At 56.1% G+C, this 12,176-nt stretch overlaps 2 protein-coding genes across 2 annotated transcripts; both read right to left on the reverse strand.

Annotated features, from left to right (window-relative positions):
• Positions 1-502: 502 nt before the first annotated feature.
• LOC141475927 (carboxypeptidase A1-like) lies at positions 503-3,770 on the reverse strand. Its single transcript, XM_074164501.1, has 11 exons — positions 3,646-3,770; positions 3,347-3,428; positions 2,981-3,115; positions 2,801-2,902; positions 2,556-2,657; positions 2,360-2,461; positions 2,120-2,230; positions 1,802-1,892; positions 1,216-1,415; positions 844-928; positions 503-690 (listed from the first exon to the last, which is right to left on the reverse strand). The coding sequence occupies exons 1-11, from the start codon at positions 3,768-3,770 to the stop codon at positions 503-505; spliced, it is 1,323 nt and encodes a 440-aa protein (XP_074020602.1).
• Positions 3,771-4,558: 788 nt separating this feature from the next.
• LOC141475355 (carboxypeptidase A1-like) lies at positions 4,559-9,380 on the reverse strand. The gene is made up of 11 exons (XM_074163701.1): positions 9,295-9,380; positions 8,499-8,580; positions 7,615-7,749; positions 7,371-7,469; positions 6,775-6,876; positions 6,598-6,699; positions 5,802-5,912; positions 5,541-5,631; positions 5,196-5,395; positions 4,832-4,916; positions 4,559-4,746 (listed from the first exon to the last, which is right to left on the reverse strand). The coding sequence occupies exons 1-11, from the start codon at positions 9,357-9,359 to the stop codon at positions 4,559-4,561; spliced, it is 1,260 nt and encodes a 419-aa protein (XP_074019802.1). The 5' UTR covers positions 9,360-9,380.
• Positions 9,381-12,176: the final 2,796 nt, after the last annotated feature.

Raw genomic sequence — 12,176 nt, forward strand, 5'->3', positions numbered from 1 at the left:
CACTGAAATCAGGAGCTTGGCTCCCCCTTCCCATGGGATTGCAGAGGGTGAGGAGAGACCTTTCCACCAGCGCTGCAAGTTAGCCTTCAACCACAAAAATACGCAAAATAAATCGCTTCAACCTGATTTCCTCATGTCCCAGAGCCACCAGGGGACGGGGAAGGTGGGCACCACCCACAGCGGTGGTGTCCGAGGTCTCTGCTTACCCAGTAAGTGTCAAACGTTTTCCCCTGCTCTGACAGAGGGAAAACTTTCCTTCCTTTTGTGTCCCACTATTTTTGTGCCCTTTTAATGCCCTTTTGTGGCCGCTGGGCCAGCACGTGCTGTTTATGTTGGCCATCACCGCTTGTACCCGCAGCAGCGCAGAGTCAGTCTCTAAAAATAACCTTTTCACCGCGACTGAAAAAAGGGAAAACATCAAAAGGTGTTTCTTATCCTTCTTTACGTTTATTTATTGCGTTCTTTTTCCCTTTCAGCTCATTCAACCCTCGCTCGGCCCCGGTTAGTAGGGATGGTCCGACGCGTGCTGCATGATGACCTTCAGCGCCAGCCACGTCTCCTCGGCGGTCGGGATGATCTGTTTGGCGGGGAGGAGGAACCCGTAGCGCCCCGTGTCCCTCAGCTCGAAGGTGAAGGAGTATTTAATGCCCTGGTTGTAGGTCCAGTCGACGGTTGCTCCGCTCGCTTTATCTGGGCGGGGGAAAAAGGAGGGATTGCAAAACGTTAGTCGCTCTGTATCATATGGATTTTTTTCATGGGACCTTTTGTCTAAGCTGAGGTGTGAGGGATGATTTTTGGTTTATTTTGGGGGCACCGCTGCTACCCCCCACCCCGGTTACTTACAGATGGTGGTGATGATGCTGCCGTACTCGTAGCTGGTGCCGTACAGAGAAGACAGAGCTGCCACCGCCTTCTCGGAAATCTCGTGCTGGGAATACACAAAAGAGAGAAAGATGAGCCAGAAAAGGGGAAATCCTGTGGGATATAGCCTTCAGGAGAAGTTTTTTTTGCTCATGGTGCAGGCAAAAAGGATGCCAAAGCATAATAGTTTTAGCCTGGGTGAGTCCCCAGGGGCTGACAGAAGAGCCAGGGCTTCTTCCCAACTTCCCAGTGCCCCCTTCATGGTGGCAGGATGGAAGTTGCTCCTCCTTGGAGAAGGAGGAGAGCACCCTCGCATCATCCCAGCCCCCCTGAAAACCTCCGCATCAGCCCTACCAGTTCCTTCTGGTCAGGCGCTGGGGTGGTGGTGTAGCCGTAGGGGTAGAGCAGGAGCTGAGAGTAGCTGTGGATGGAGATGAAAGCCTTGATGTTCCCATGGCTCTTCACAAAGTCCACGATGGATTTCACCTCGGGCTCCGAGTTGGCATAGGGTCCATGGTAGGTCTCAGAGCAGGGGTTCCCACTGGCCCCAGACCCTGGGGAGAAGTGAAAACACAGTGTGGGTGTTTGGTGACTTTGGTGGCCGTTGGGTGGCTTGGAGAGTCACAAGGGTGAAGGGCCTTTTCCATTTCCAAGCCCAAGAGCTTTTTCCACCCCTCAGCTGCTTAGTGGCCAGCAAGGAAAGCTCTTTGTAGCTCCTCCTAAGCATTTGTATGATGACTTTCATTTGTGGTCACCACCATGCTAGTCACTAGGGGACACCAAAGCCCTGGTGGAGCCCAAACCCACATTTCTGCCATGGAGAGCAAATCCCATATCTTCACCACGGGACATCAATGGATCTTTATGAGCCAGAAACGTCCTCAGAATCTCCACCTGGAGGATGGAAATTCTCCCATAGGGTTAAGGGGAGAGCTCTGACCTCCAAAACCTGCGTCCCAGTTGCGGTTGGGGTCCACACCGATGCAAATGGAGTTCGAATGCTTGGACCTGGTCTTGCGCCACATGCGATTCTGGAAGGGCAGAGCCATCTCAGCTGGTGTCCAGGGCTGGAGCTCCACCAGCCTTAAGCAAACGGGGAGGGGCTGAAATCTAGCGGGGCTAATGGGTCATGGTTGTCCCCTTCCCGTCCCATGGAAATGTGGACAGGGAGGTTTTGACCTTTCAGCCACCCAATCCAGCTCCCCAGCCCCATCCAGCATGGCTGTAGGACCTGGAGGGAGGAAATATGGGGCAGTACCTGGGTTTGGGTGAAGACAAAGCCATCAGGGTTGGTGACAATCTCCAGGAAGATGTCCATCTTGTCCAGGATGGAGGCCAGACCTTCATCATTCTCATGATCTTGGACAATCTAGAGAGAATGGTGGTTTGACGTTCCCTGGTGGTGCTGGAGCACCGTCCTCTCCATGAGGTCAGCCACAGTGGCTGAAGGACCTTGTGGCCCTTTGGGGACGTAGGACGTGTCCAGAGGTGTCTGTACCTTCTTGGCAAACCAGACACCACTGGCTTGCGTCACCCATTCACGGGAGTGGATGCCGGTGTCGATCCAGATGGCCGGGCGGTTTGTCCCCCCTTTGCTGAACTGGAAGAGCAGAGACGGGGTGGGGTGTGTGTGTCAGCTTTGACCCTGGCCCTGCTTCCCCCCTCCAGTCACCCCATGAACCCCAAATTCTGACCTTGAGCACGTAGAGGGGGCGGTTCTCTGTCGAACGACCGATCTCAAGCTTGCTGACCAGGGTGGGGTTTTCGGCCACCAGCAGGTCCATGAAGGCGTAGATCTGGAGGTGAGGGAGAGGGATTGGGGGGGGTCATGCCTGGCTTATCCCCTGCCCTTGTTGCACATGGAGCAAAGGGCTTTGCAAGAGCAATTCCAGGATGTGATTTCTCCCCTCAAAATGTCCCGAATCTTGCGCTTTCTCACCTCATCCAGGTTGTGGTACGTGGCATAGTCGAAGGTGTTGGTGGAGAGCGGCAGCCCACGGCGGCCACGAAGCATCTCCATCTGCTCATGGTCCACCAACGCCTGGGGGACACGGGGCCAGATGAGACCTCATCCTCCACCACACCGAGCCCCCGAGTTCCACCCTCTGCCACTGCTGACCTGCACGTCCTCGATCATGATGGAGTAGGAGATGCCGTTGGACTCCAGGTGGGCTTTGAGGGGCTGCAGGCTGGGGAAGGGCACGCGGACATCGACTGGGTGCCCGAGGCCACGGGGTGACAGCCAGAAATCCAGCTGGAGGGGGGGGAAATAAGATGCGGGGGTTGAATCCAGCCTTGAGCTGCCCCCCCTGTACCAGCCTCTCACCAGCTGGTCCCTATCATCCCATATCCAGCCCCTTTATCCCATATCCAGCACACCCCAGCCGCATTCCTGCTCTACAGTGTGTCCTGGGGGGTGCAATGTACAGGACACGGGCTGGGGGGGGGTCTCCCCAAAAGCCGCCCCCACCGCTGCCCCTGGTACCTGCAGCTCCTCAAGGTCCTGCAGCTCCTGCACCTTCTGCAGCTCCTCATCATTGGTAGGGACGATGCGCAGCACCTGGTGCCTGTGGGGTCAAGGGGTGCTGGGGGGCACAGGACCAAGCTCTGACCCCCCGTGGGTCCAGCCTATCCCCGACCCCATCCATCCCCCCACCCTGGGGATTTACACTGAGCCTTTTCTCGGGGTTGTCTGTGTCCCCTTGGGGCTGAACCAGCTCTTCCTGCCCCAACCGGTGCCACCATCCCCATTCCGATCACCCCCCCGCCAGCCGGACCCCCTACCCAATAAAAGTCTCGGTGCCAGCGGTCACTGCCACCAGGGCAGCCAACAGCACGAGGGCCCTCATCGTCAGCCGAAGGAGCCTGTCCTGTGTCCTGACGGCACCCCGGGACCTCTTAAATCCCATCAGGATGGTGGCCTCCAGCCCGTCCCCTCCAGCTGTCCCCTTTCCCGGGGCCGTGGGAAGGCTCCGGCTGGCTCCAGCCAAGGTTGGGCACTGCCGTCCCCCCTCTGCCGCGTTCCCTGTCCCAGCCAAACCCGTCCCGGGAACCGGCCAGAGCCGTCGGTGAGTCACCCGCCGGCAGGGCGAAAGACAGGGAGGTGCCAAAATCCCACCACCCACGGCTCCGGCTCGGAGCTGCGGGGAGGAAAAGGGCAAAATTGGGTCAAGAAAGTGCAAGATGTGGATTTTGGGATGGGGGGGGTGGGGCTCAGCAAGCTGGGGACCTAAACCATGGCCACTTTTGGGGTGGTGGTGATGAAATTGGTTTAAAGTTTGGCACAGGACAGAAGTCAGAGCAGGTGAAGGTCACCCCAGGTGGAAAAAAACACAGAACAGCAAATACCGGAAAGCACTTTGCACCCAGCGATGGACCTGGGGGTGCCCAGAGTCCCCCCTCCCAGCCCCTGGGGAAGGGACAATTGAGCAACGCTGCCCAAAAAAACCACAAATTTGGGTTTGGTTGCCCAAAAAGACACTCATCCCTTCCCAAGTTCTTCAGGGCTGTTGGCCCCAAGGGATGGGGACTTGTAGGGCCAAAGCCACGAGGGGGGAATTAGACACCTGCAGGGCTGGGAATCCTCTTTCACCGTTTTTTTTGAAGTCTAACAAAAAAGAAAGGTGCCAGCTTTAAACCATAAACAGTTTCCAGGATTATTTATTGAGATGAGGGAATGCCGTGGCAGTCACCAGCCTCAGTATGGGTGCTCCAGGACGTGGACCATGATGTCCAGCAGCGCTGGCCAGGTCTCGGTAGCGGTGGGGATGATCTGGGTGCTGGGCAGGAGGAAGCCGTAACGTCCCGTGTCCCTCAGCTCGAAGGTGAAGGAATATTTCACCCCGTTGTCGTAGGCCCAGTCGACGGTGGTGCCGTCTGCCAAGTCTGCGGGGACAGGAGGGAAGATATGACCCCAACGCTGAGTGTTCATGGTGGACACGACGCCGGAGGAAGGAGAAGGGACACTCACAGATGGTGTCCGCGATGCTGCCATACGTGTATTTTGTCCCGTACATGGCAGCCAAGTCGCTCACCGCCTTTTTAGCCAACTCATTCTGCAAGGGAGAGCCCAAAAGTGGTGAGACCTGGTGGACCAAAACCTTGGGGCAGCAGAAAACCTGGGGCAGAGTGGTCTAGATACCCCTCCAATAACCCCCCCCTAATTTTTGACAGACATCTTGCAATCACCCTCTCTCTGAGAACCAGGTGATGGGTTTCAATGTGCAGATTCCACCTAACGAGAAGAGAAAGGAGGGTCCTGGAATGATCCAACCTGACTCTTCCAGCAGGGCTGGAGGTTGCAGCCCCATGTCTACGTTTTGGGGCCATCTCACCAGTTCCTGGTGGTGGGCTGCAGGAACTCTCTTGTAGCCATAGGGGAAAAGCAGCATCTGAGAGTAGCTATGGATAGAGATGACCGATTTCACATTCCCATGGCCACGGATGAAGTCCACGATGGCTTTCACTTCACTCTCGGAGTGGGCGTGGGGGCCACGGTAGGTCTCGGAGCAGGGGTCACTGCTGGAGCCAGATCCTGGGACATGGTGGAGGCGGCACCATGCAGGGAGACTGCCCTGGGGAAAGGTCTTTATCCCCTAGGTTTCTCCCCTCTAGCAAGAAGCTTCATGCTTGAGGCATGAGCGATGCTTGCCATGGGGACCCAGCGGCCCAGCTCTCACCTCCAAAGCCCGCGTCCCAGTTTCGGTTGGGGTCAACACCGACGCAGGGGGAGCCGGCGTTGATGGACCTTGTCTTGCGCCACAGGCGGTTCTAGGAGCAGATGGGGGCAAGATTGTCACAATCCCCCAGCCCTGGGGGACAGATGATGCCCTCCTGCCCAAGCATCTCCAGGGATGGGTGGAAACCACCTCCCTACACAAAAAACATGGCCAGCCACAGTTTTTGCCAAGCGTGTTCCCCTGCAGTGTCCCCACACTCACAGAGTTGTGGGTGAAGACAAAGCCATCAGGGTTGGTGATGATCTCGAAGAAGATGTCCATGCTGTCCAGGATGGCGGTGACAGAGGGGTCCTGGCCATACTCCTTAACAATCTATGTGGAGAGGGGAGTGGGAGGTGCCTCGGTGCCCCGCGGGGATGAGGGATGTGACCGAGCTGCACCACAGGGAGGTCATCCTCCCCCTCTACTCTGCCCTGGCGAGGCCACAGCTGGAGCACTGGGTCCAGTTCTGAGCTCCCCAGTTCCAGAAGGACAGGGAACTGCTGGAGAGGGTACAGCAGAGGGCTACAAAGATGATGATGGGACTAGAACATCTCTCTTATGAGGAAAGGTGAGGGACTTGGGTCTGTTTAGTCTGGAGAAGAGCAGACGGAGGGGGGATCTGATCAACGCCTCTAAATACTTAAAGGGTGGGTGTCAGGAGGATGGGGCCAGTCTTTTTTCAGTGGTGCCCAGTGACAGGACAAGAGATAACGGGCACAAACTTGAACACAGGAAGTTCCATCTAAACATGAGGAGGAACTTCTTTCCTGTGAGGGTGGCAGAGCCCTGGAACAGGCTGCCCAGAGAGGTGGTGGAGTCTCCTTCTCTGGAGATGTTCAAAACCCACCTGGACATGTTCCTGTGGGACCTGCTGTAGGTGGACCTGCTTTGGCAGGGGGTTGGACTAGATGATCTCCAGAGGTCCCTTCCAACCCTATATCATTCTGTGATTCTGTGTTAAAGAAGGGCTGGGGGGGGCGGGGGTAAGAATTGGGGTCCCAGGGTACGTGGTTACCTTGTTGGCCGTCCAGACACCGGTGGCTTGGGTGATCCATTCCCGTGAGTGGATGCCGGTGTCCAGCCAGATGGCCGGCCGATTCGATCCCCCGGTGCTGAACTGTAGAGAGAGGGGAGAGATTCAGCCCCGTGCCCTCCCAGGGCTGGACAAGGTGAGGGTACCCCTGGTACCCACCTTCAGCACGTACAGGGATCTCTTCTCGTAGCTCTGCCCAATCTGGATCTTGCTAACGAGGCTGGGATGATCTTCCACCAACATGTCCATCCAGTCGTAGATCTGAAAGGAGTTGCTGGGTCATGAGGCTCACTCTGGCTTTCCTTTTGGTTTTTAGGGTATCCAGCACCAGGTGCATCATGCAGAGCTTCCCTGGAGAAGACCAGGTGCTTGGGACCTCTGTGCAAGCAGGGAGGTACACATCGCAAAGGCTTTTGCAAAAGCAGAATGAACGATGTGGGGAAAAAAGCTCTGAGATGCCCCAATACCATCACAGCCTCCATCAGCCACCCACTGGGCTCCAAGCACAGGGTTTGACCCCCAAAATGAAGTTGAAGATGTCTTCCAGCAAGGTGAGGAGATGTCAGGAGAGGCCATGCTGCATGTGGAGGGGTGCCTGGTCTCCCAGCTCAGCTAAAACCTCCACCCAAGGAGGAGAGATGTGTCCTGGGAGGGGTCTCACTGCCACCATGAACTTCACCACATGGATGCAACCATGGCACGAGCTGAGCGTCACCCCCAGCAAGACAAAGCGAATGCTCTGAAGAGCAAAGTACCTCCTCTATCGTGTGGTAGGAGGCAAAATCGAAGGTGCTGGTGCTTCTCTCTGTCCTCCTGGACTTCATCATGTTTTTCTTTTCCTCATCCAGCAATTCCTGTTTAGGAGGAGAAAAAAAACCCAACCAAACACCAACAGGCTGGAAGGAACTGGGGATTGGGTTTTTCTTCCATCTCATGGTTTCCAACTTTTTGGGCCTTCTGTTGGGACCAAGCCTTGGGAGCTCATGCAGCAGCCCTTACCTGCACATCCTCAATCATGACGCTGTAGGAAATATTGTGGGACTCCAGGAAGATCTTGACTGCTTGGAGGCTGGGGAAGGGCGCCCGGAGGTCGGCCGGGTGGCCAGGGCTGGTGGGGTCACGCCAAAAGTCAACCTGGTGTGGAGGAGAGGAGAGAGCTCAGCCCCATCCCACAGCTGTGCTCATCCATTCAGCTCCCTGGCACCAAAAGGGTCTCATAAGAGTTTCCACTGAAGGATTTAAAAAGGTCTTTGGATGAGTTTTGGGACACACATGGGCACCAGGATGGGTCAGAATCCCTTTGCCTCACTCAATGGATCTTCTACGGAAACATCTTTCAGCCCAAGTTGCCTGTTGGCTGCAAATGTCCCTTTGAACGGTGAATCCTTGTGGTTTGAGCAGACACGAAGAGACACCAGGGTCACTGTGTTCTTGTTTTCGCTCTTTAATTTGAGAGAGGTATCTCCCTACGTCAGCTTTGCAGCGCAGAAGCTGTTCTCCACCACCCACCTCTCTCCTGCTGCTCCCACCGCTTAAGTTGTTCGCTGGGATTCACCCCCCACCGAAGCCACCAGGGAAAACGCGGCGGGAGCAGAGTTACATCGTAATTCAAGCCAAAAAAAAATATTGCAATGACATTTTCAACCTGAATATTCAGCCTGGGAACAAGGATGCTGCAGTGGCCGGGGGGTTTCTGCTTCTTCTGAAACAGGAGGGCTCAAGGTGCCCCAAGATAAATATGGTATTTACATCGTTATAAATTACACGTATCCAAAATGGGAAGGAAAATTGGATGCGAGGTCAAAAAGAGGAGGAAGCCCTGGATGTCGACGGGGTCTCCGTTTTACGCTGGGGGATGCTCAGGGCCCCCCGTCACAGCTCACCTGCAGCTCTGCCCCCTCGCCCAGCACCCTGAGCAGGGCGATCTGCTTCTCGTCGCTGGCCGTGATGCGGAGGACCTGGTCCCTGCAGGGAGGCAGAGCCATCAGGGCATGCGGGAGGGATCACAGGACGAGGCAGGGAGGGGAAGGAGCTGAGCCTCCAGCGCTGACGTGGCCCCCATCACGGGCTGGGTGGAGGCTGTGAAAGGTCCACACCGGCTCGGTGGGTTGGAAAGGGCATCAGTTGTTGGAGGTTTGGGGTCAAGAATGGAAAATGCAGGTTCAGAACAGCCGTGATGGGAAAAAGAGCAAGTGCCGGAGAGCCCATGGTGGTCTCCATCCTTCCTTTGATCACGAGAGCTCCCAAAAATGTTAGGAAATATCTACTATAGACATTTCCTAACAGAGCCTCTGCTCCAGCCCGGCTGGGCTGCCCTGGGGATGGGTGCAGTCCCCAGCAGAGAAGGAAGTACTCTCCTTCCCCAGCAGCAAAGTTTCCCCCTCTCAGTTCAGTCCTTCCCTTGGAAAAGCTTAGGATGATGCTCCCAGGATTCAGCATCCCCTAATTTCCACCCTCCACAGCAGCCAGGGGGGTGCTCAAAACCTCCTTCCAAAGCCGGGGTGAAACCACATCTTTCCTGGTTTGTCCACGCGGCAAAAGCTGCCAGATTTCCCTCCTTAGGGATGTCACCCTTCTCATTGAACCCAAAACAGGGCAAGATGGGGCCGGGCATCTCTTACCCCGATCCCCGTCCCCACCCAGGGTGCCCCATGGCCCCCTGCTTTCAGCAGGACTCACCCCACGAAGAGCTGCTCGGTGCCGGCGGCTGCCACGAGGGCGGCAAAGACCAGGAGGATCTTCATGGCGAGTGGATGCAGAGGAGCCTCAGCGCTCCCCTCCTCCGAGGGCATCTACAGCCCCCCTATATAATGTTCTTGGGGGGGGCACTCCTGGACCTTCTCACCAAGGCCACATCTGCTGTCCCTGCGGAGCCGGCAGCGACAAAGAGATTAAGCCAGGAAACGGCTCCCGGGAGCCCAAATGTTTGCTTGATTTGGCGAAGGCGATAGAAGAGCAGCCAAATTAGGGAGGATCTAACAACGTCTTCCAGCAGGACGCGCGCCCGCGCACCCGGCTTCGGTGCGAGGAGGTGTCAACGGTCACAGTCACCACCCAACCCCCCCGGGCGTGGGGACGGTGGGGTCGTAGGACCCCGTGGTACACAAGGACACGGCGCGTTGTTTCCATCAATGTCCTTTATTACGGGTTAATCTTAGGAAAGTATAATGATGATTAGTAAACAAGCGCATGTTACAAGCTGCTACAAAAGTGCCAGCAGGAAAGTAAGTATGTATAAAAATATATGTTTATGATTAATGACTTCTATGCACACCTGTCTATCTATCTTTAAAATTCAAATTATATCGTTCAAATTATTACCGGTGCCGCTCACCAAACCGCTGCCAGGAGAGGGGCCAGTTGATGATGGATGAAGTCCCGTTTCGAAGAGGATGGGTGTCACGGAGGCCGGAGCCAGGCGAGGATCCGAGGGGCCGCACGGGGACGTACGTTCACCTGAGGGTAACGCTCAGAGAAAGAGAGAGAGAGAGAAAGAGGGGCTCGGTTTTGGGTAGAAAGGGAGTTATTTTTTTATGTCTTTAGTGTAGGGACAGGGGTGGGTGCGGGACAGCAGCTCCTGGAGCAGCCCTTGCTGATTTCTGCCGTCTCAGGAGGTCAGTTCCTCATAGTGGTCCCTTTGTTCCGTGGGTTATAGCAGCGTCTTTGTTCCCCAGGTTACAGCAGCGTCTTTGTTGCGCCCTTATCTACGATGTCCCCGAGCTCCCACCTGCGCTCGTCAAGGATGCTCCGGGTTCCCGGGCCGGGTTCCCAGGTTGGCAAACACCATCTCCCGTCACTATTTAAGCAGAAATCTTCTATCTGTGGTTGTTTGGGGTTTTTTTTTTTGTCCCCCCTCACTAAAACCAGGTCGTCTCTCTGGTTGCGCCCACAGCAGGGTGCGGGGCAGGGAAGGTGCCGCGGTCGGGGCTCCGTTACGGCTTCATAATGCGGAACCGGTGACGTTGGGTGAGCTGCTCCTGGGTGGTGGAGCCAGGGTGGAGGTCCTCATCGAGGCAGGATCATGGGGTAGTTGAGGAGGATCACAGGAGGTCTGTATCCAACCTCCTGGACAAAGCAAGGTCAGTTCTGGGGGCAGACCAGGTCCCTCCGTGTTGGGTCTTGGGAGTCCCTGTGCAGCTCCTCTGGGTGATGTGTCCCACTGCTGGACTGTCCTCCTGGTGAAAAAGCATCTCCCCATGTCCAGCGCGGCTGTCTCTTGTTTTCAGCTGGTGCCGCCGTGTCTCTTTATGGTGAAGAACTTGGCTCTGGTTTCTCAATAACCTCTTCATGGGGATGGGAGGGTCCCCATTACATCACCCCACCCCAAAGCTGTCTCATCTCCAGGCCAAACCAGCCCATCTCCCTCAGCATCCCATCATGGGACACATCGTGGTGTCCTCCATCGGTCTTGCTTCAGGTCTCTTTGGTGCCAGGGGTCCAAAAACTGGATGTACTTGTCATCAAGCAACGCACTTAGAAGAAGAGGGGCCAGGTGGTCTCAAGACCTGGATGGTTGGAATGAGGTTCAGAGCCAGGGTGAGGCCACAGGTCTACAACCCCAGCTGAGGCTCCTCAGCTCTGCAGCTCCTGCCCACCGCCTGCCACAAGGTCCCTGCTCTGGTGGCAGAAAGATTGGCCGTGTCCAAGAGCCAACTGTGTGTCCAGGGCCCTTCCCATCAGCAGGGTTTTACCAGGGATGTTTTTATTGTTGGCTAGAGGATGGGATTCTGGAAGGGTTGGGTCAGTTTGGGAAGCAGGTGCCACCAGCTGTGGCCATGAGCAGAGGGGACGGGGACACAGGCAGGGAGCGCCAGCTGCCCGGTGCTTGGGTTTGCTTTCCAAAATGGAATCACGGAATTGTCAGAGTTGGAAGGGACCTCTAGAGATCATCTAGTCCAACTCCCCTGCCAAAGCAGGGTTGCCCAGAGCACATCACTCAGGGCTGCACCCAGGCGGGGCTTGAAGATCTCCAGAGAAGGGGACTCCACACCCTCCCTGGGCAGCCTGTTCCAGGGCTCTGGCACCCTCACCGGGAAGAAGTTTTTCCTCATATTTGAATGGAACTTCCCATGTTCCAGCTTGTGCCCGTTGCCCCTCGTCCTGTCGCTGGGAACCACTGAAAAGAGTCCGGCTCCATCCTCCTTCAACCCACCCTCTAGGTACTTGTAAACATAGATAAGGTCTCCCCTCAGCCTTCTCTTCTCCAGGCTAAAGAGTCCCAGCTCTCTCAGCCTTTCCTCATAAGGGAGATGCTCCAATCCCTCAATCATCTTTGTTGCCCTACGCTGGACTCTCTCCAGTAGTTCCCTGTCTCTCTTGAACTGGGGAGCCCAGAACTGGACGCAGTATTCCAGTTGTGGCCTCACCAGTGCAGAGCAGAGGGGGAGAATGACCTCCCTCTACCTACTGGCCGCACTCTTCCCTATGCAGCCCAGGATCCCACTGGCCCTCTTGGGGCCAACAAGGGCACGTTGCTGGCTCATGGATAGTTTGCTATCCCCCAGGACTCCCAGATCCTTCTCCTCAGTAGTGCTGCTCTTCACCCAAAACCAACCCCACGT

Source organism: Numenius arquata, chromosome 2 (genome assembly GCF_964106895.1).
Source record: "Numenius arquata chromosome 2, bNumArq3.hap1.1, whole genome shotgun sequence".
NCBI lineage: Eukaryota > Metazoa > Chordata > Aves > Charadriiformes > Scolopacidae > Numenius > Numenius arquata.

What these genes read in the sequence shown, in the direction of transcription:
- LOC141475927 (XM_074164501.1), bottom strand. Translation starts at nt 3,770, where the DNA reads ATGGGATTTAAGAGGTCCCGGGGTGCCGTCAGGACACAGGACAGGCTC. An exon ending in GGCACCGAGACTTTTATTGG is followed by an intron (nt 3,429 to 3,645) that starts GTAGGGGGTCCG and finishes TTGACCCCACAG; the next exon opens with GCACCAGGTGCTGCGCATCG. An exon ending in TCATGATCGAGGACGTGCAG is followed by an intron (nt 2,903 to 2,980) that starts GTCAGCAGTGGC and finishes CGTGTCCCCCAG; the next exon opens with GCGTTGGTGGACCATGAGCA.
- LOC141475355 (XM_074163701.1), bottom strand. Translation starts at nt 9,359, where the DNA reads ATGAAGATCCTCCTGGTCTTTGCCGCCCTCGTGGCAGCCGCCGGCACC. An exon ending in GATCCCTGTACGTGCTGAAG is followed by an intron (nt 6,700 to 6,774) that starts GTGGGTACCAGG and finishes CTCTCTCTACAG; the next exon opens with TTCAGCACCGGGGGATCGAA. An exon ending in TTGTCTTCACCCACAACTCT is followed by an intron (nt 5,632 to 5,801) that starts GTGAGTGTGGGG and finishes ATCTGCTCCTAG; the next exon opens with AACCGCCTGTGGCGCAAGAC.